We start from the raw sequence: 19,952 nt of genomic DNA, 5'->3' as shown, positions 1-19,952 counted from the left end.
AGACTGCTGTCAATTGATGTTGCTCCGTGCACGTCAGCAGTTATTTGTAGCAAATTGAACAGTACACGCTTCAAGCTGACCCCTGGGACTCCAATCTCCGTGAGGCCGCTTCGATGAGCTCCTGATCTAGGGGCGCAACGACAATATGATGCTTTGGTACGACGTTTCCGTCCACACAATGACTCCGCAAGAAGTCGAGGGACCTGCTCGATGAGATCGAATCCACCTGCACACGCATACTGCCCGGCCTCATCTGCCACAATTCACCAACCTTGCTCGCCTACGTAACCGTGATATGCCTATCAGGGGACCGGCGAAGCAGCGCATGGCCACATAGGACAATTGCATGACCCATGGAGAGGTCGCATGCCCCAATCGTTGCTTTTGCGCATCGTACGCACGGCGGACATACGGATTTTCAAGCATCGGGATACGGCGTTCACTGCGCCATTCCCGTTCGGTCAGCACAACACCCTAAGCCGGTTCGCTTCCGCCCAGTCACCCATCTCGCTAGGTTTCCACACATTGACCACGTACCGATGGTTCACGCCTTTCAGCCTCGGGACGCACGTCACACTCCCACATGCCCGTCTTCGCCATCGGGATCAGGTAGAAGACTTCCTTCACGCGCGAGTGAAGGAGCGCCATGCTGCACATGATGCATGGCTCGTGCGTCGTGAACAGGGTGAGCGATGTCAGGAGGTAGTGCGCCCCGTTACGTACTTCTTCAGGGTGTGATTCGGACGCATTTAATGATTGACGGGTAACGACATGGGTGTGAGGCTTGGTGAGGGCAGCGGTGACTTGGTCTAATGAAGGTGCAGGGACGTTGATGACTGGGGTGAGTTGTGGCGGAGGAGACATAGGAGCAGTGGCGGCAGACGCGGACGCTGACAAGGACGGGGAGCTGCGGAGCTCACCAACGGCGCGAACGAGGTTGAGTATGGAATGTCGGAGGGGGTGGGAGGTGGACTTGCGCGTGTCGTGCGCGCTGATGGATTCTAGCATGCGAGTGGCGGTCCTGGTCTCCTCGTCGTATGCTACCGGGACGTAGGCAGCGATTGGCAACTATAATGCAGTAAGTTGGCCGATGTCTCCCATAAGACCGAAAGAAGGTCCGTTGTGCCTCTCCTTTCCTTACGACATCCTGAGCCTTCTTCACGACCTGCTCCATAGCGTCACACGCCCATTGTACCTTTCCTCTCGTCCGTGGCTCAGGCTCAAACTTCTTGCGTGGTGTATATATCGTCGGCCATAGCAACAACTTGAGCTTTAACAGATCACTGTCAGCGCAGCGGTCGCAGGGACGGAGGTGATGTATGGTTGCGGTAATTTTATGCGCTCTGGAAACACGGGTGGATCGGGGTGTATTGTAGTCAAGATCAACACCATGTTCATCCTGCTTGCGGATGCGCTTCAAGTGGGCACATCAAATCCACTTTTTTCAGCCACCTGTATGCAGAGCAAGGTCAGTGGAGCGAACATCCTATCATCAGCGGGCGTAGGATGCACTTCAACATTTCAGCCGCGAGGCGAGGATCGGGCAAGTCGACTATCCATGCGTCCTCTGCCACCGGACAGGGTTATAGGACTGGCCAATATCGCACGGTGGCATACCCACATCTTTGCACCGCGTCCATATCCTCTTCATCTTCATCTTCCGGCGTGAGCTTCAGCCGTCTGAACGGCAGCTCTTCCTCCGGCACGAGATGGTCCGGATCGCCATCCGCGAACGCGTCGAACATGGACGACGCTTCACCCTTGTGGTCTTCATCATCCATACTAAGCATTGATTCCTACGGACCGTTCTCCGAGTATTTTAGATGTTCTAAGCAAGTTGCCATAGGGAATTCTCATCTGAAAACGAGCGATTGATCAGCGAAAACCGGCAGATAACATGCAACTTGAAAAGGACCACTGTGATTGGTACTTGCTAACCTTTGACTATATGCATCGATATGCTGTCGAAGGGCTGACAGGTGGGCCATCGAGCAGTACATGTTCACAGGAGATATGAAGGACGGTTATTGCTACTAGAAGTTCTACTAGAACTTGCGATGGAGGGGCCGGATATAGCCGCCGGCGTCACGGCATCGGCGCTCGCGCCTCCCCCGAGCCCCTGCTGGAGAAGTGGACAGGAGGTACATATCGCGAATACATCCACTTTGCAGCAGTTCGCAGCCATGATCCTCATGACGCTATGCAGCCTGGTGAACGCGCTAGCGGCGTGGGACAATCAAAGGCGGTGCGGCGGCGGCACGGTACTGAAGTTTCCGCAGTGGTCGCCTCCGGCCTCCAACCCATGATGCGGACAGTAACGGTGTGCTAATATATATGTGCGGGCCATATAGAGGCGTGTTGGATCTACCATGCATGCGACAAATGCTACTACTAGACTTTGCGAGAGTCTCTGTATGTGGGATGTGCGGTTCTGATTCGGAGTACGTGCCAGGTAGTAACAAGTGGGGATGTGGGGATGTAGGGGGGAGGGATGGGGAGGAATAGCTATGTCCATGAAGGTGATGAGACGAGACGAGACGAGACGAGATGAGACACAAGTGCAAGAGACAACAAGACGTGCTGCCGTAGTCCTCACGAGATGAGAGACTGGAACGGACACGCGGAGAGCGAAAGAGGTGCGAAGAGTATGAGACACATTCCCAGGGCCGCGGAGGAAGGAGAACGCGGGGGGTATAGATAAACACAGGCGAATGGCAGGTCGGAGGAGAGATGGGCACGAACGGATGGATGGCTAACGGAGGAGATACAGGAAGGGAAGAATAGAGCAGTAGCTAGAAGCGACAGATCTTGGCGTCGGCCGGGCAACCGTCCGTGTAGACGTACATACATAGATGACAAATTGGGTGAAGATGTTGGCTTCGGGTTCGGTTCGGAGTCGACGGGCAACGCGGGCGAATGAGTTGAGGGGATGTGGAGTGGATGGAAATGAGATTGAGATTGAGGGGACGGACAGAGTGAAGGTGGCATAATGTGGTGACAAAGGAGATGATTGTAGGGATGGGGGGTAGGTGGTTGAAAATGACGTTCAGACACAAAGCATGCGACGCGCACAGCAAACAGCCAAAGTCGAAGCCGAAAGCGCTGTTGAGCGAGCAGCCGAGTGCGAGGACGATAGCAGGCGTCGTAACTCTATGAGCTACGACGGAGAGTGACAAAACAAGCTTGACACGTTCTTTTGTTGGGATTTTCTGACTGACCGAAGGATAGCGCCTCGGGCTCTCCCACCCAAGGCCGACTCAAGCGCGAATTGCACAGCGGGAAAGCCTGCCTAAGAGCGGGAGCAACATCGAGGGGCATGACGAGAGGGAACGAGGACCAAGAAGGGGGTGAAAGAGAGCTGGGCGCGTTCGCGCATGGGGCATAAAGAGGGTCGTCATCAACGAGAGGCGTTCCATGGCATAGCGGGCATGTGGGGTGGTTCATGTCCTTCGCGTGGGGGTTGCGAGAGGATTTCTTCCATAAGTGCGACATATCGGGTGAGGTGACGTGCGACGTTCTTCTTGCGTTTTCTGTGCGACTAAGAGGATGTATTGAATGCGGATAGTTGAATGGAGGGTGGGCGAGTGACGGTGAGAAGAGCGCTCAGTAGCCCATAGCCATGCGAGTGGGCCCGTAAGTCTCAGCCCGCACGAGGGGCGCACGTCCAACCTTCTTGCCGCCCTTGAACACGACGTTCTTCGTAGGGGGCGGGCAGGGGCTGTCGCCAATGTCGGTGTCGTCCCCGTCGCTCTCATGAGCGCCACTTCCGTCCTCTTGAAGAGTGTGCAACCCACCGCGCCTCGTGCGCGCAGCGTTGGCGGCCGCAAACAGGCTCGTCGGACCGCCGGTGGGAGCAGAGCTGCGCTTTGGCGCGACGCCTTGGACTTGCTGCGCGGCGGACGTCATAGAGAGCATCTTACCCTCGCCATACGCATACGACTTGGTACGGCCGAACTTGCCCTTGCGGAACTGGTCGAGGTCCTCGCGACGTGACTGCGCGTAGTGTGGGTCGTCCATGCGAACGTAGTTTGGGGGCTGGCACCGGTTACCGGACTCCTGGAAGTACTGCGAGTAGCCGCCCTCAAGAATGTACAGCTCTGGGTAGTGCACACGGGGGTAAGCGTGGTTGTTCATCGCCCTGTCCTTGGAACGGAGATGCTTAGCGCTGGGAAGGGTACAGTACTCAGCATCCAAACTTCAAAGCAAGACAGAAGGGAAGGTGCTTACAATGTCGGCGCTCTCTTAGCACTGAACTCACAATGGAACACGAGGATCGTCTTCTTGCTCGGATCGCCGCTCGTGGACGGGGCAGGCTTGTCCGCTGCCATGCCAAGGAGGAACTCCTCGACGCCCGCGGTCGTGTTGATGTTGATAGCACCGGGGATATGTCCGCCATGGTACTCGTAGTCGAATCTGCAGTCAATGATGTGGAACCTCTCCAGCTGTGAATCATACATGCCGTCCAAGAGCGCGTTCAGCTGCGGGACGTGCGTGTCAGCCATCATCTCCACGTGCTTGTGAAAAACAATGAGCAACGAACCGTCGTGGGGTTGATTCTCATCAACCCATCCTCCCGCACGCGATGGCAAGGGAGGATTTTGCCGTGCGCCTCGTTGTCACCGAAACCACCAAGGCCAGGACCGGCATTAAGGTACTTGCTGCGGGGTGTGTCGCGGTCCGCGACGGTGCGCGCCCTGTCTTCCCGCTCTTCGCTCCTACGCAAGCCGCGGCTCGCGATGATCTCCGTGTCGCGCTTCATGAGTGCCGTCACGCCCGTGATCGGGCGGAAGTCGTCTGTGCCGTCGCACCGACGAATCGTCTTCACCTGCTGGCGCTTTGCGTAAGCCTGCGCGGGCGAGCTCATGTCTGGATCCTGGTCGAAGCTCGATTCGCTCGACATGCTCTGCTCGAGCAGGTTCGGGGGCAGCATCGCCGAGAACGCGCGACGGACAGGGGGGAGGCGGTGGACCACCTCTTGATCTTCACTGTCGTCCGCGTTCGTCATGATGGGGTAGGCGGTCTGTGGGTGCGGAGAGCTCGACATGGGGCCTTCCCCCGGGGCAATCATAGCGCTGAGTGCGGGACGGCGGGGACGCTTCTTGTTGGCGTTGAGCGCAAGCACCGTGGGCATCCCAAGACCAAGGCTGGCGGGCTTCTTCTGGTTTGCAAGCAAGGAGCTGCTGGCCATACGCTCGAGCTTGTGAGCCGAGGGGGACTCGTGCGAAGGTGAAGAAGAGTAACCGTGGTCCTCGTCGTCGAAGAGGTGTTGGTGGCTTCGACGCAGGCTGAGGCTCTTGGGGTCGGGAGACGACGAACGACGCTTCTTCGGGAAGGGCTGGCACGGAGACTCCGTGAAGCTAGAGATACCAGAAATGTTCGCGGCGTCCTCTAGACCATGACCACCTGGCGCGGCAGACGCAACGTCGTAGAACAAGTTGTTGAAGGTCGTCACAGTGGGAGCCGCAGAGATGGGCGACGAAGGACCGAAAGAGGAAGGACCACCGAAGTTGAACGCAGTGATCGTCGGTGCGGCGGACAGAGGGCCCTGATCAGGCGCTGAGGATGACGGTGCGAAGTTGAGCGACGTGTCGACTTCCATGCGGTCGGATGGCGACGAAGGGATGTCGATGGGCTGTGAGCCAACATGTCAGCCACCAACCACCGGCGACATTGTGATCGAGACTAGTTAGGGTCGCGCCCACTTACCTGGCTGAACGCGTTCTCGTCCGGGCGGGACGGAGCAAGCCATTCGGTGGGGAGCGCAGAGCGTTGCAGACGTTTGGTGGTGCTACCCGTGCCAGACTTCGACACTGAGGACACCGAATATTGTGAGCTTGAGTCATGGCCGTTGCTCATGTCACGACCGAAGAGACGCGCGGCGCTAGTGGCTGCGCGTGGTCTGCCCACGAACGACTTCGGCTTGGAGGTCTGGAGGGTCGGTTGGGGCGCAGGTGGTTGGAAGCGAGGGGGCGGGATGGGAGAGATGTCCATAGGAACGTGGTTGGGGTTCTCGTCCTCGGGCGTCAGTGGTTGGGAATCTCGTGCGGGGGAGTTGAGAGACATGGTTGACGCGAAGGAGAGCTCGAGGTCCAAGTCCTCTGGGTCCTCGAACGCGTTCGACTGAGTGCGTACCGGGGCATCGCGCTTAATGCTCTTGCCACCGAGGAAGGAAGGGACGGCTAGGTGAGTGTTGAATTTGGAGTTACCGAAGAGAGCCATGCGGAATTGGCGATTAAGGACGCGTGTCTTGAGGTCTGGAGGGGGGTTTCGAGGGGTGTTGTGGGGAGCGTTTCTCTTCTGCTTCTTGGATGGTCGTTCAGATGTATCTTGCTCTCGGTCTGTAAAGAGTCGTCGTCGGAGAGTTTGGGGCATGACAAGTCGTGCGCGAGTATGATACAGCGGCGTAAATTGATACAGTGGCCGGTGGTGGTTGAACGGTGGCCGGTGGTGGGGATGGCGTCCAGGCACGAAGGTGAAGACGGAACACGAACACGGACGAACACGAGGGGAGCCAAACCAGGGAAGGTTGCGGGAGAGCGCAAGTGAAGAGGAGGTGAGCGAGAGAAAGCAAGTTGATATATAGACGCGAAAACGAACCAAAGACAGATCGGGCCAAAGACTCAGATCGTGGCTCTGTGGGGCTTTGTGCTCGGACCTCGGCAACTGCGGGGGATAGATCAGTACCGGCATGGCAGGATTGATGGATATTCCGAAAGGAGGGCGCGGGATCAATGCTATTGTCCGCTGGAAGAGGCGGACGCAGGGGCCGAGGGGCGACGCGAAGCGCAATGGAAAGCGGATTGTCCGCCCAAAAAGGAAAACGCATCTATGGGGGACGGAAAGATCCCTTAAGATGGGGGGCGACAAAGCAGACCGTGCTTTGCATGCCCCCGCTCTTATTTCCACCGCGACTGCGACCGGTTCCGAGCACGAAACTCTGTTTTACGTCCCCTCGCAACGGTGAGCGGTAACTTTGAGTCTGCGCTGTTCTCATGTGCTTCGAGTCGCTGATTGTGTTCCTCTCACGTCATGGAACTTGGCATTTTGCCTCAGCAGGTCCGCAGACAGGCCCTGAATGGTTGTGGGCGAGGCGCGAGTATGATTGGTCGCCTGCAACCACCCGATGCCTGGCGGACACCAGCACACTGGTTCCAGCGCTGCGAGGTACGTGAATCAGGACTTATGCAATACTGACACAGCTGTCCGTGAACGGAAGAACTGGCCATGCGGAAAGCATGCACAGCGGACAAGGGTCGCGAGCGAAGATCAGGAAGAACCGGGCCTGGAGTACGGCAGCGACAAAGGACGATGTACGCATCCGCTGCCCGTTGCACTTGCATTTGGGAACGCGACATGACCCTTACGAACGGCTCTGCCAGGGAGCGGGAATGACCCCGGGCAAGAGTTGCGGCCGCGGAGGGGTGCGTATGGGCATGCGGAGACGACAGCTGTTCTGTGCGAGGGGACTCACGAGCCCATTTACAGTAACATGGCAGCTATGCCTCCGCACACGACCAGCCCCTTGTGCCACCGAATGCGCGTTCGAGCGATCAACTCCGTACCAGCAGGAGCTGGTGTGCCAGGTCAGCGGTAGCCGTGTGGATGTTCTGCCGAGTTCAGAGCTGTCCCTGTGAGATGCGTGCATCGAGGATCCATCTGCGAGTGCTGCGGGGGGCTAGGTCGCGATGCGAACATCGACAACCGAGATCTCGTTCCGCATGTGCGAGTGTGTTGTCGGCGAGTGCGCATGGTAACCGGGAGAGGAGGAAGAGGGCGGAAGGAGAGACAAAGGAGGGGGAAGGGGGAAGAGACCGACCTTGAATCGAAGGAATGTGAGACGGAGGAGGCCGCGCCTTCGGGGGTTGGCAAGAAAAGGTCAGCAGGAGGTCTCGGACAACAAAGCTGCGAGACGAAGCGAGCGGGATTCTCACGACAGGTGAACAGGGCGGGTCGGCGCAAACACGTCTGTAGTCGTCTGTGGGTCCACTCCTTCCGGGCGCTGAATGTCCAGCCCGCGGGTCTGCTCTCCGGAGTGCGCGGCGGGGGGTATCTGGCGGTCGTCGTGTGCAGTGAGAAGGAAGAAAAAGGCGTCGCAGGGAACGTCGCGGTCGTCGGGGACGCTGTGTCGGACGGGGAGGAGGATATGTCGCAGCGGCCGGCGTCTGCACGCGGGGAGAGGACGCCCGCCTTTGTTTGCGCGTTGTTTGGCCCATGTTCACTTCCTGACGTAAGCACCGACGCGCTCCCCGTGTGCGTGACCGTGTCCCTCTAGGGCAGGCTCCCCCGCGCGGCCACCGTGGCCCTGGTGGCGTCCATGGCGCACCATCTTCGTCATGGCCTCGGGCTCCCGAGCTGCCCGAGTATAATTATGACGCAGGTGGCATCCAATTCGCCATGGCCACACAGACTCCCGCAGGCAAAGTGCTCATCATTCTCTCCGACGCAGACAAGTTTCCCGTCCAAAAGTCAGACGGCTCTTCTCCCACGAGGACACCCCTCGGCTAGATCCTCGATGCCGGCTACCAGGTCGTCGTACGTACCACCCGCACACATCCTTTGTGTCCCTCGCTCTTTTGTTTCGCAGTTTGCCTCCCCCACCGACAAGCCGCCCAGCATCGATCCGCTCTCCGAGTCCCTCCTTGTCTACTTCGGCAAGTGGTGGGAGAAGCGCAAGGACCAGGAGCTCCTCCGCCGCATGGAAATCGAAGTCAACCTCCGCTCTCCCTGCTCTTTCGCCTCCGTAACCGACGACGAGCTCAGGTCCTTCGACGACGTCTTCATCCCAGGCGGCCACGCCCCCATCTCTGACTTGGGCAACAACTCCGAGCTCGGCCGCATCCTCAATCACTTCCACAACCAACACAAGACAACCGGTGCGTCATCTCTCCGGCCGCTCGTACTCACCCTCACACGCCTCCGACGATCTCCCCGCATCGCGCTGACGTTGCCCGCCGGGGCAGACGTCGTGCAACGTCTCACATCCCCCCGCTCTATCGGCCCTCCGGACCGTCTACTCACTGATTGTCCTTCATGCACAGCTGTCATTTGCCACGGCCCGTACGCCCTTCTATCCACCAAGTACGCCCCCAACTCTCAGGGCTTCGCCTACAAGGGCTACAAGCTCACCTCCTGGTCCGACGCCGAGGAGAAGCTTGTTGAGACCATGAAAGGTGGCACTGTGCCCAACAAGGTCGAATCGTCCCTCAAGGCCGAGGGCGCCGAGATGCTCACCGGCATGGGCAAGAAGATGGGCGGCATCACCGTCGACCGGAAGGTCGTCTCGGGCGCGAACCCCTTGGCTGCGAACGCGCTTGGTAGCAAGTTTGTGGAAATGCTCAAGGCCCATTGAGCAGTCCGGCGCGAAAGTAGACGAATAGTTGAAACATGTATCGATAGTATACCTCTCTACCTCCGTTGTATGAATATCTCCTGACCCTTTCCGCACTGCATACGGCGGTCGACTCCATTCTTTGTAGCCGAGAAGACCGCGACGGATCTTGAATGTTGACGCACCTCGCAACAATCGAACGATCCCGTGAGCATTCGCATGCACGGCGAGTTGCGAGCTGCAAGACACCTCTAGCCTCTATTGTTCAGGGTGAGGTCTAATAATCTATAGTTACATGCTTTCTCAGGTCTCCTCTTCTCAGCGTCCTCTACGCGTCAGGGAAAGCACTGCGCTTCTTGGTCAGCTCCCTGTAGTTCTTGATATCTTCGCAGATCTTATCGAAGCTACGGTGGAAAAAATTAACTCCGCCACGCCTCCCATCGGCAGCTGGTTACTCACGGAACGAAGACAAACTGCAGGTTGTCGTAGTGATACTCCGGATGCTTCTCCTTGATAGTCTTGACGAGCTCATCAAACACGATCTGAATCCTCTAAAGTCAGCAGTACCCCACAACGACCAACTTAAGACCTACAGCGTATCCGGCCTCGTTCAGGTGAAGTCCATCCGTCAAGAACTTGCGCAACGCTTTCTCCTCCCGCCCCGCCGCATCATACAAAGCCGACCACGCATCGACGACCGCAACGCCCTCCTGCGCCCCAACCTCTACCGCCGCCTCCGCATACGTCCTCGTCACGCCCGAGTCGCGCTCCATCGGGCGCGGGGGCACCTGGCCCGCCTGGCGGGCGGCCCACTGCTCGGCATTGAGCGGCGGGGAGTTGATGAGGATGACGCGCGTGTCGGGCGAGTACCGCGGGGACTCGGGTGAGCGCACCATCCAGATCATCTTGCGCAGGTTGGCCTTGTATTGCGGGAGGGGGACGTGCTGCTCCCGCGTGGGCAGGCAGGAGTCGTTCGCCCCGAACCAGATGATGAGCAGCCGGACTTTGGGGAGGTGCTGCTGCTCGTGTTGGGTGGCGAAGCACTGCAGGAGAGGGTAAGTGGTGCAGTAAGATTGTGATGATCAATGGTGAATGGACCTGTTCGAAGATGGGCAGGGCCCATTCAGTGTTGTAGCCGCTGAAGCCGCGGTTGATCACGTCCATCTTGCGGTTATAGACATCTGTACTAGGTGGTTAGTGGGACAGATCGGGAATCAGACCGATAAGGATAGCGATCGGGGCTACTTACGTGCAAGTTTGGCCGCGAAGCCGTTGTTCTCGTACCCGCCCTGAGTGATGGAGTCTCCGAGAAGCATTATAGAGTCTTGCACATAGGCTGCCATGACGTCTTGTCTGAGAAAACTAAGTGAGTGAACCGTAATTGGCCGCGAATCTGAAGGATGTTGGTCTCCGAGGCTACACAAGTTCATGTTGTAGAGTACACCAGTGGCAGTCTGTGCACATACGGACCGGCGCTGCTCAGGCCTCGCTCAGGAGCTAGGGGAGACTGACGACCGCATGCTTTGACATGGCCCTACATATGCTCACCTGTTGTTTCTAGATTGATCACGGCAGATACGTGCAGGGAACAAGTACTAGATATGTTCGTGTGACATGGTTCCGCGGAGTGCCGTCGACGGGCGTCAAGCTTTCCTATCTCGCGCCGGGAGATAGTTTAAGGTTCTGAACTCAACTGCATCTCCGTGGAACGAATCACCGTCACAGTCGCAGTCCAAGAGCTGGTTTAATGCCCTTGTCAGTGGGCTAAGTCTGCATGTCATTTCGGCCACTGACAACATGCAGAGCGGCGTCTCCGTGATCTCGTGACCCCGGGACGTCATGGCACGAGGGCGTGAGGCTCTAAACCGGGTTGTCAGGCAGACCGCCCTCTTCTTCTTGCCATGACCCTCACCCTCGCAGCGGACATCGTCTCTCTATCACCCCACCTCTAGCTCGACCATACCCTTACGCATCCAGAAGCGACTCTAGCTCCATAGCGGCTGCACCCCATGACGCCCGAGAGTGAGCTTCTGCGGTCACGATGCTTCCGCCGAACGGCCTTCGCTAACTCTCTCTGACCTCACAGAACCACCATCCATGCGCGACGATGCGTCTGGCGGGCATCACAAGGCCTTCGGGCAATCACCAGCGGTCGATGCCCCGGCACGCTCGGCGTACCGACGTGCGCTTCCATTCCATGGGCCCCGGGGCATAAAGCTCGAGCCGTACACTGACGAACGTTACAGTCCGTGCCCCGAAGGCATCGAGCACTGCTCTCATGGGATCCTTTGTGCTGCTGCTCGCGTCCCTGCTCAGCGCCTGGACGCTTTTCTCCGGAGAACCTGTCCACGTCCAAGCCCTGGATGATGGCGTCGCTCGTCTTCCGGGTAGGCTCTTCGATATATGCGCCTAATATCATACTTATAAGATGAACAGTATTGGGATACAACAGTGAGCCACATTCAGATCATGTCGCGTACAAACCGACGCTCACAGCCCGTTGATCGCGTAGCCTGGAACGCCTACCATGTCAGTCCCACTCGTGCATCCTCTGCTCCGTCCGCATTACTCAACCTGTCTTCATCACTTACAGTGCGATATCAATGAGACAGTCGTATTGCAGGGAGCACAACTCATGGTCTCTCTTGGACTGAAGGCAAGAAGGTAGACTGGATCCTGCGAGTCAGTTTGCGCTCAACCCCTCTGTAGGATGTCGGATACACGCACGTCAACATTGATGACTGCTATGCGGAGAGGAACCGCAGCGCTTCTGGTGACATTGTTGCCGGTTTGTTGACCATTCTCCATGCTATGATACAAGATACTGATCGCCATTTTCAGACCATGTCCGCTTCTCATCCGGCATGAACAACCTCACCGACCAGATCCATGATCTCGGAATGTGAGCTCTGGGTTTTATATTGTGCTGATTTGTTACTGAATAGCGTATACATACAGGAAAGCTGGAATCGTGAGTTCAGCTAACGAGATGCGTACCAAACCGGGGCTGATGCTCGACATGTTCAGTATAGCGATTCCGGCTGGTTCACTTGCCAGCTCTATCCCGGCTCGTACCAGAACGAATACAGGTGATATCGATGCTGAGTTTAGCATATATTTCCCCATTTTCTCATCTCGCGTCCTACAGGGATGCGAAGCTCTTCCAAGACTGGGGCTTCGACTATTTGAAGTATGGATCATGATTTCTCATTTCCGCCTATTTGCAGTGCTGACATACATGTACCCCTTTAGGTTCGACAACTGCGCCAGTACGCATATGCCATGTTTGGCCCCGGTTTATCGGGCATTAATCGCCCTTGTTCAGTTCCCTATGACGACATTATCCGTCAAGGCATCGTCGGCAGTTCGTACAATCACTTCATTGTCCTTGAACGGCTGGTTCTGACCTCTGGATTATGTTGATTCAGAGTACCAGCGTATCGCCGATGCAATCGCACAGCTTGCGAAGGATACCGGGAAGCCGCCTCTTATTCTCTCCCTTTGCGAGTGGGGCGAGGTCAGCGATATTTAATTTGTACAAGAGTCCGTCTAACCATGCTTTTAAATACAGGAGCAACCATGGCTGTGGGCTCGTCGTTTCGGACAGAGCTGGCGGGTGAGTCGTAGCATCGTGCATCCACACCATGGTGCATATGCTGACGGCATCTGACCTACCAGACGACGGGCGATATCAGTGAGTGATGCACTCATCCACAGTATCTCAAGGTTGAACGCGTCCTGCAGGCCCAGACTGGGGCTCGATAGCTAGCATCATCAACCAGTATGTCAATCTCGCTACTTATACTCACCTTCCGTGCTGACATGGACGTAGGAACTCTTTCATCGCCTGGGCCTCCGACTTCTACGGTCATAACGACATGGACATTGTGAGTTTCTATCTCGGATGTTCGCCTTGTGTGCCTTGTTGATAGAATTCGTCTGTAGCTTGAAGTGTTGGTAGTCTATACAGCATATGCGAGGCATTCTGATGATAGCTCATTCCGTCTTCTAGCGGTAATGGAGACCTCACCTACGAGGAGGCCAAGACGCATTTCACAGCTTGGGCACTGATGAAATCACCGCTGCTCATCGGCACAGACGTCAGTCGCAAGCCGGGAAATCGAGGCTCGGTACTGACATCGTCCTGTTTCTAGCTGTCGAATATCAGCGATTCTGACTTGTCCATCCTCAAGAACGAAGAGGTCATCGCAATCAACCAGGACCCGGTAGTTGGCACGAGCGTGACTCCCTTCCGCTGGGGTATCAACGTGCGCATCATGATTCTTTCTCCCAATCAAATATCTTAGCTGAAGCTTGGGGATGCCTCTTTCAGCCGGACTGGGTGAGCAACTCAACGCATCCGGCGCAGTACTGGAGCGGAGAGAGTCAGAATGGGACTGTCTTCATGCTAGTAAGCACCTTCCCCTCGTTGCGCTACTCACTGAGGTGCTGATATGGTACCCATAGGTCAACACGCTTGACGAACCGGCGAACATGTTCTTCAACTTGACCGAGTCACCCTGGATCCGTGCGGGCCGCCAGTACTCTGTCCGGGTACGTCTTGTTGGTTGCATTCACTGTTCACCCAACGTTTGATAAGTATATGCTGCTGTAGGATCTTTGGACGCACACCGACAACGGTACTGCCGTGCGCAACTTCACCGCGCACGCTGTTCCGGCACACAGCGTCGTTGCGTTGTTGCTGAAGGATGCAGGGGATGAGCCTCCGAACTCGGGCCCGCCGTGTGCGCGCCCGGAGTGGTGTATCAACCAGAACGGAACCCTCGGTCCCGGCGCGTGAGGGATCTTGTAGTCGTACTATCGCGTCCCCAGTGTTCGCTCAAATCGTTATAGTGCACTCGTTTCCCCCTCAATATCAACGTAAACTTGGACAATAGTGCTCTCATGTGTGCTCTATTGAACAAAACAGCTCATGATCCTAGTGTAAAAACTCGTCCCAATCTTGAGAGAATAGTGGGCGTGGGAAACTTGGGCGAACACTGGGGACTGCGAGCACTGTTTTACTCCTCAATCCCTCATTTTTCAATGTTCTCAGCCCAGAATTGGCACGACATTTGATAGAGAGTATACCGAGGTATGTGCCAGCTGTCATGCTAGAGGGGGATAAAGGCATTTGGGCGAACACTGGGGACGCGATAGTCTACGTTTACGCTATACGTCAGGCTCCGTCCCACCCGCACTATACAGGTTGAAGACAGAAGTTCTGAGGAAATGGGTTGGAATGGGCAAGGCAGAATAGAGTAGTTTGGGACCGGGATGAGGGTAAAGATCATAGACCAACGATCACGTGCGAACTTCTGTTATCTTCAACCTGTAAGATGCACGTGGCTAATCACTACGAGATAACTGTAGTCTCGTTCTGCTCTCGACTTTCGTTCTCGACTGTGTACTGTTTTTCTTCCTTCCGTTACTTCGACTTGCTACGCGTGCATCCTGTGTAGCGGCAAAACTTCAGGACGCGGCTGGGCAGGAGCCTGGCTATACGTAGGCTTCGAGAGGTAAGATAAGACAAGACAAGATAAGATAAGATAATGAATTTCCAACTCCGGTCATCGGTCTTACATTGAGCTACTACCAGGGCAACAGTACTAGTGCAACTTCTTGAAAGTGGCCACATACGTACTTCCTGCCACATACTGTCACCCGACCAGCCTCACTGCAGCCTCTGTCATGCAGGCCTATAACATTATGACGCTCCTTATGACCCCGTAAGCTGGAGCATCTATCTTAAACCCGTTTTGGTTGCTAAAATGCTATAACCACAAGCCTCGCGCGGCCACCCCCGGAATCAATCTCGCGGGATGACCTTCTCAAATTCATCTTGCAGCAGACAACATGGCGTGCTGCAGCTGTGGAAAACTTGCAGAACGAAATTTCTCAGCTTCTGCGGCTACAAAATAGTGTAGCCCCCGTGAACAGGCTCGCACCGGAGATCTTCGTGGAGATCTTCAAGCGCCTCGTGGATCCTACTATCTTCAAGTTTGGAAGGCTGGTGAAAGTCCCATCTGGTGAAACCCGTGTTACTTCCCTCATCTCTGCAACCCATGTCTGCCAGCACTGGCGCGAGATCGCTTTGGGAGCAGCCACACTCTGGACCGCCTTCCCGCTCCGTAATTCCCCTCTTGCCGCAGCATTTATATCTCGGTCACGATCTCTGCCTCTTGATCTCGACCTCGTACTACTCCCAGAACCAGAAAAGGCTTACGGCCTCAACCGAATATTGCGGGCGTGTCTCACACCCCAGATACCCCGCCTCCGCACACTCATCCTCAGGGTGCGCGACTTCGACAACCTCCACCAAATTGTGCGTAGTCTTCAGACCGTTGCGCCCAAACTCGAGGAGCTCCTCATTTGGCAAACGCGAGTCAATCCTATGCGACAGGAGTTGCTGATGGTGGATCCGAGTCGCCCCTTGTTCGGGGGAGAACTACCGTCGCTCAACAGATTCACCACGGTCGGCGTCAACGTTCCGCTCTCTCTGCATGCCCCCAGCGCGATGGTCCACATCAATATTCACTGCAATGGGGCTCTCGTGGACAAAGCGCTGATTGACCTGTTGGCGCAGTGCCCTGGTCTGGAGACGCTCAGGGTAACGGAGAGCGGCTGGTTCTCCTCCCACCGCGGTGTGTATCTCGATGCGCGTCGTGCAGCCGTCTCGCTCCCGAAGTTGAAGCATCTAAATCTGGAATTCTATTTGCCGGAGAGAGCTGCTGCTCTGCTTCATCACATCTCCGTCCCCCACACCGCCCGCCTTCGTATAGAGACGGCGCACAATGACCCCGAGAGCGAAGCGCAGTTCTGCATGTTCCCGAGGAATGCATCCGGGCACCTCAAATTTCTCACCGGGATCAAGCGCGTCGAGACGTTCTCCTTCCGGGACCCCCAGACATCCCAGTTCGTGCTTGTTGTCCGCGCCTACCACGATGCTGCCTCATATGACGATCCGGAGGTCGAAATTAAGGCGCGTATGGTATTTGACATGTCGGGAGGTTTCCTCGGAACGCCGTGGCCGTTCGACGTCGCACAGGTCGAGACTCTCGTCGTGAGCGGCTTGAAGGACTCCTCCCGGTTCGACGAAGATGGCTGGCAGGAAATGCTCGCTCCCATGGAGCAGGTCAAGACCATCCGCGCTGTGGCTATCGGTCAGACAGTCGCTAGCGAGCTCGCGCGCCATCTGTGCAAAATGGACGTCGAAGCAGGAACGCAACAGTTCGCATTGTGTCCTGCGTTGAGCACGTTGGAGCTCATCGACGTATGCGGGATGGTGTTCTTCATTGACAAGAGCTTGAAGGAGATGGTCGTTGCGCGGGCGGCGTCTGGGGAGCTAAAGGAACTGGAGCTCTTCAATGTCGCTTGCTACGGGCGAGATTCGCGCGAGGTTGCGGAGATCAGGGCGAACTGCGGGTTGTCCTTCACTCTTCGTGTGGACGAGGACGACTGATGGGTCCTTTCGCTGATTGTATGCATACGAGTACGAGTACAACTTGCTAATTGTTCCTTGAGATCTCATACGTATATGTCATTAGAACGGAATTATCTAGTATACGAGTAATATAATGGGAAAACAGAAGATCTAGAGGAGGGAGATGCTATGTATGCTGCGGTGCGTAAGTCTCGAGTACATGTCATGAGGAAACGAGTGTGTATGGTATATCCTGGTATTCAGTCCGTCAATATAACGTATCCCTTACTCCGCATTGGTAACGACCAGAACTTGCGACACATTCGCATCATGAGGCCCGACGAAGTGGTGACCGGTTGGACCATCCTTGGCATTATACACGTCCAGGAACCTGAATGCCTTAGGTTCGAAGGTCTGCCGCACCGCAACCATGTTCTCCATGGCTGCCCCAATCTCTGCCGTCCACCGGAAGTCAAACAGCTCGAGGGTATGAAGCCGGGGACACAGCCGATGGTTTCTTTGCGTACCTGCCTGATCTGGCATCTGAACCTCCCTCGTGTCCATCAATCCGTTCAAAAGACCGAACAGGCTTGGGGCGTCCGGTTCGATGAGACGGAACGTAGTGAGCTCGGGGAAGTTCTGGAGTATGTCCCACGATTCAAAGGAGTTCGCGCCCATGCCACCCAATCGGAAGACCAAGACCTCGACCTGAGATAGGTCGAGGTACCAGTCGTAAGGAAGATCGAGGAAGTCGCTGGCCGCAGAGATAACCACCTCGATGTCTGGTGCGACGTGCTCCTGGGCATTGCGGAAGCCGCGGATGAGGATGCAGTTGCGGTTGCTCCAGAGGACCTCGATGCGCTTGAGGCCGCGGATGCACGGAATGTTCGGGCAGAGTCGCATGTCCGGTAGCTGCACGGGGTGTGCGTCGTCGGTCATCATGTCCACCTCAAGGCGCAGGGTCGCGGCGTCGGGCAAGATGAGGTTGGCGAGGAGGTCTTCGCTTGCGGGTAGGGGCTGCGTGCGCACATCGAGCAGCTTTAGGGACGGGAGGCTCACCGGTTCGTGGTCGGGACGCGAATCGTCCTCGGGCCATGTGTGATAACCATCCACGAGCAAGGTCCGGAGCGATGTGCATTGCTCGAGGAGGTCCAGCATGTCCTGCAGAGATGGGATAGTGTCGCGCATGCTGAGGTCTTCGAGGTTACTCGCCCACAGAGGACTTGGAGGGAGGAGGACACGGTCGAGTGCCAGGGTGCGGAGTGAAGGCATGTTGCCCCCGAAGGGCGGGTCAATGACCACTTCTTCCGCACCGATGCTGGTGTACCCGATGCGAAGAGCTTTCAGGAGAGGGGCGGGAACATTGAGGCCGCTACAGAAGATCTCGAGGGCTTCGATGTCCGGGCAGGAGATGTCGAGGGTTTCAATGCGCCCGATGTGTGGTAGGAGGGATTTGGCTACCCTCTGAGGGTCAAGTCTGCACCTCTTGTTTTCCAGATATATCACGAGCGGGAGGGTCCGTGATCGCTCCAGCGACGCCTTGACGAGGCTCGGATTGTGGAGGGAGATCTCATTCCAGAGACGGGGGACTCCGCACCCTACCTCGCGCCACCGCTTGCAAGTAGCGAGGGCATTGAGCAAGTCCCGGTTGGAACGTGTTCCGGGACGGTCGTTACGGAGGTATGAAAAGATTTCGGAGAGCATCTCGGGGGGAAGGTGACAGGCAGTAGGGAAAAGAGCGTTGTGAACGGCATTCAATGCGGTGATCTCAGCTGCCAGAGCCTCGATAACCGTGCAGCGTACGGTGCGCTGTTCTTGGAGATATGCACGGATGGTTGAAGGAGTGGCAGGCTGTCTCATAACCGGGGCCACCTGCGCGATGGTGGTAAGCGCAACAGGCTGTGCCGTGATGGATTCAAGAATCCTGAGGGTGTTGTGGTCGGGATGTGCGCACCAGGCGGGCATGTCGAGAATCGTCAAGGGGTAGTCAGAGAGGTGGGGGGGGGGAAGTCAAGATTTGAGGCAACCACCGTTGGACGCGGGCACCTTCTTATGCGGCCCCTGAGGGACAAAGCGCACGCCACGAGTAAGTGACGGAGTGCAAATGCATGAGCGCCATGAGACGGTCTTTGTGGAAACGGCTATGGTCCTGGGCCATAAGTAGGCACAGCACTGTCACGGTCGCGCGGCTAGCAGCAGTCGATAATTGTTGTCCACGAATGAACCAGGTGCCATGCCTTTATTAACGGATGGTGAAACATTGACCGTGCGTCATGACCAGAAGGACGAGAGAGGCAACGCACGAGCGACTGGGCCGGGGTGGTTTGCGATGTTGTGAGTACGGTTCTTGTGCTCAAGACGCGAGGATGAACACAAGATCTTCTGTGACAGACTGCCAGATCATACAGGTTCAAGCATACACATAGTCAACCTACTTTCTGAAGTTCCTGCGACATGCATAGGGGTATCGCTACTTTGCCTGGACAATAGGATTCTGCGACCCAAGCGACATTCGTCTCGAAAGCGGTGAGCGCTCCCGGCCTCGATACGCGTAGTCTCCACTATTCAGCCAGATTTACGTACGAAGTGTCGTAGACAATCTTCAGTTCAGTTGTAAATGGTCTCGAACAAGCTCGATCTGTACTCACAGTACATGGCTCAAGTTATGCAGCTGGTTTCCGGGGTAGCCACCGTCCACGATGCTGGTACTAGAGGACTCCTTGACAGTGGCCACGACTGCTAGGCTGAAGCTGCCTCTCTGTGACAACATTGGATCAACCTACTCACTGCTAATGGAGTTTGAGATAGGTGCGGTGCAAGGCAAGGCTGAGAGCGTCTGGAGGCGTTGATGCCGGGCTGTTCGCACGACTGGCGATGGTCGGGAGAAGACAGTGACTCCGGCTACACGGTGTCGCCCACAGAGAACGCTTCGATCGGATCCAGGTTCCTCCCACAAGTTTGCCGGGCCCATATTGACATTGCTCGCATTCGAACACATGCAGCTCACCGAGTCTACGTACGTCGACATTGCCATCAGCGTCAGCCATGCAGATGCTGATGAACTGGACAGAGCACACGCAGCGGCAGGCACCGCTGGATGACGGCGGTGCTTGTGGTTGTTCTTTGTCGCCCTCCGGCACCGGCAGAGTCCATCGCCAATAGATCGCATCAGCAACTGCGTAGCAGCGATCGCAAATGTGT

General features: G+C 56.4%; 8 protein-coding genes across 8 annotated transcripts; 4 read left to right on the top strand and 4 right to left on the bottom strand.

Moving 5' to 3' along the window:
* The first annotated feature begins 1,965 nt into the window (after window positions 1–1,965).
* L226DRAFT_99407 (uncharacterized protein) lies at window positions 1,966–2,449 on the top strand. Its single transcript, XM_067687415.1, has one exon. The coding sequence runs from the start codon at window positions 2,058–2,060 to the stop codon at window positions 2,304–2,306; it is 249 nt and encodes an 82-aa protein (XP_067534015.1). The 5' UTR covers window positions 1,966–2,057; the 3' UTR covers window positions 2,307–2,449.
* A 1,154-nt stretch (window positions 2,450–3,603) lies between these two features.
* Window positions 3,604–6,219, bottom strand: L226DRAFT_465323 (uncharacterized protein; the record flags this gene model as incomplete). The annotated part of the gene is made up of 4 exons (XM_067675913.1): window positions 3,604–4,165; window positions 4,228–4,478; window positions 4,541–5,632; window positions 5,707–6,219. 4 exons carry the CDS (start codon window positions 6,217–6,219, stop codon window positions 3,604–3,606), a joined length of 2,418 nt encoding a protein of 805 aa, XP_067534014.1.
* Window positions 6,220–8,394: 2,175 nt separating this feature from the next.
* L226DRAFT_546409 (ThiJ/PfpI family protein) lies at window positions 8,395–9,349 on the top strand (the record flags this gene model as incomplete). Its single annotated transcript, XM_067682421.1, has 4 exons — window positions 8,395–8,457; window positions 8,506–8,532; window positions 8,585–8,873; window positions 9,039–9,349. 4 exons carry the CDS (start codon window positions 8,395–8,397, stop codon window positions 9,347–9,349), a joined length of 690 nt encoding a protein of 229 aa, XP_067534013.1.
* A 200-nt stretch (window positions 9,350–9,549) lies between these two features.
* L226DRAFT_510182 (SGNH hydrolase) lies at window positions 9,550–10,908 on the bottom strand. The gene is made up of 6 exons (XM_067678248.1): window positions 10,877–10,908; window positions 10,578–10,681; window positions 10,427–10,509; window positions 9,922–10,371; window positions 9,788–9,870; window positions 9,550–9,732 (listed from the first exon to the last, which is right to left on the bottom strand). The coding sequence occupies exons 2-6, from the start codon at window positions 10,669–10,671 to the stop codon at window positions 9,657–9,659; spliced, it is 786 nt and encodes a 261-aa protein (XP_067534012.1). The 5' UTR covers window positions 10,672–10,681; window positions 10,877–10,908; the 3' UTR covers window positions 9,550–9,656.
* A 323-nt stretch (window positions 10,909–11,231) lies between these two features.
* Window positions 11,232–14,400, top strand: L226DRAFT_536124 (glycoside hydrolase family 27 protein). Its single transcript, XM_067681047.1, has 24 exons — window positions 11,232–11,350; window positions 11,415–11,510; window positions 11,575–11,715; window positions 11,765–11,779; window positions 11,841–11,857; window positions 11,922–11,984; window positions 12,038–12,116; window positions 12,170–12,230; window positions 12,287–12,299; window positions 12,356–12,417; window positions 12,477–12,518; window positions 12,581–12,597; window positions 12,654–12,692; window positions 12,757–12,845; window positions 12,900–12,944; window positions 13,007–13,022; window positions 13,073–13,109; window positions 13,161–13,215; window positions 13,274–13,281; window positions 13,341–13,428; window positions 13,483–13,596; window positions 13,662–13,739; window positions 13,796–13,882; window positions 13,944–14,400. The coding sequence occupies exons 1-24, from the start codon at window positions 11,338–11,340 to the stop codon at window positions 14,127–14,129; spliced, it is 1,461 nt and encodes a 486-aa protein (XP_067534011.1). The 5' UTR covers window positions 11,232–11,337; the 3' UTR covers window positions 14,130–14,400.
* Window positions 14,401–15,149: 749 nt separating this feature from the next.
* On the top strand, window positions 15,150–15,512 carry L226DRAFT_444931 (uncharacterized protein; the record flags this gene model as incomplete). Its single annotated transcript, XM_067674870.1, has 1 exon — window positions 15,150–15,512. A coding segment is annotated over one exon (363 nt), but the record flags the coding sequence as incomplete, so codon positions are not given.
* Window positions 15,513–16,849: 1,337 nt separating this feature from the next.
* On the bottom strand, window positions 16,850–18,898 carry L226DRAFT_536123 (uncharacterized protein). Its single transcript, XM_067681046.1, has one exon. The coding sequence runs from the start codon at window positions 18,714–18,716 to the stop codon at window positions 17,037–17,039; it is 1,680 nt and encodes a 559-aa protein (XP_067534009.1). The 5' UTR covers window positions 18,717–18,898; the 3' UTR covers window positions 16,850–17,036.
* Window positions 18,899–19,064: 166 nt separating this feature from the next.
* L226DRAFT_536122 (uncharacterized protein) lies at window positions 19,065–19,615 on the bottom strand. The gene is made up of 2 exons (XM_067681045.1): window positions 19,400–19,615; window positions 19,065–19,312 (listed from the first exon to the last, which is right to left on the bottom strand). Exons 1-2 carry the CDS (start codon window positions 19,519–19,521, stop codon window positions 19,222–19,224), a joined length of 213 nt encoding a protein of 70 aa, XP_067534008.1. The 5' UTR covers window positions 19,522–19,615; the 3' UTR covers window positions 19,065–19,221.
* Window positions 19,616–19,952: the final 337 nt, after the last annotated feature.

The sequence above is a fragment of the Lentinus tigrinus genome (genome assembly GCF_003813185.1).
Source record: "Lentinus tigrinus ALCF2SS1-7 unplaced genomic scaffold L226scaffold_17, whole genome shotgun sequence".
NCBI classification, from domain to species: domain Eukaryota; kingdom Fungi; phylum Basidiomycota; class Agaricomycetes; order Polyporales; family Polyporaceae; genus Lentinus; species Lentinus tigrinus.
This window is presented reverse-complemented; position numbering and strand designations above follow the sequence as displayed.

Excerpts from the sequence above, each read along its gene's own strand:
- L226DRAFT_99407 (XM_067687415.1), top strand. The coding sequence starts at position 2,058 with ATGGAGGGGCCGGATATAGCCGCCGGCGTCACGGCATCGGCGCTCGCG.
- L226DRAFT_510182 (XM_067678248.1), bottom strand. The coding sequence starts at position 10,671 with ATGGCAGCCTATGTGCAAGACTCTATAATGCTTCTCGGAGACTCCATC. Across the intron at positions 10,510-10,577 it reads CTTCGCGGCCAAACTTGCAC|ATGTCTATAACCGCAAGATG; the intron begins GTAAGTAGCCCC and ends CACCTAGTACAG. Across the intron at positions 10,372-10,426 it reads CCCTGCCCATCTTCGAACAG|TGCTTCGCCACCCAACACGA; the intron begins GTCCATTCACCA and ends CCTCTCCTGCAG.
- L226DRAFT_536124 (XM_067681047.1), top strand. Across the intron at positions 11,511-11,574 it reads GGCACGCTCGGCGTACCGAC|TCCGTGCCCCGAAGGCATCG; the intron begins GTGCGCTTCCAT and ends CGAACGTTACAG. Across the intron at positions 13,740-13,795 it reads ATGGGACTGTCTTCATGCTA|GTCAACACGCTTGACGAACC; the intron begins GTAAGCACCTTC and ends TGGTACCCATAG.
- L226DRAFT_536123 (XM_067681046.1), bottom strand. The coding sequence starts at position 18,716 with ATGCCCGCCTGGTGCGCACATCCCGACCACAACACCCTCAGGATTCTT.
- L226DRAFT_536122 (XM_067681045.1), bottom strand. The coding sequence starts at position 19,521 with ATGTTGTCACAGAGAGGCAGCTTCAGCCTAGCAGTCGTGGCCACTGTC. Across the intron at positions 19,313-19,399 it reads CATAACTTGAGCCATGTACT|TGGAGACTACGCGTATCGAG; the intron begins GTGAGTACAGAT and ends CTGGCTGAATAG.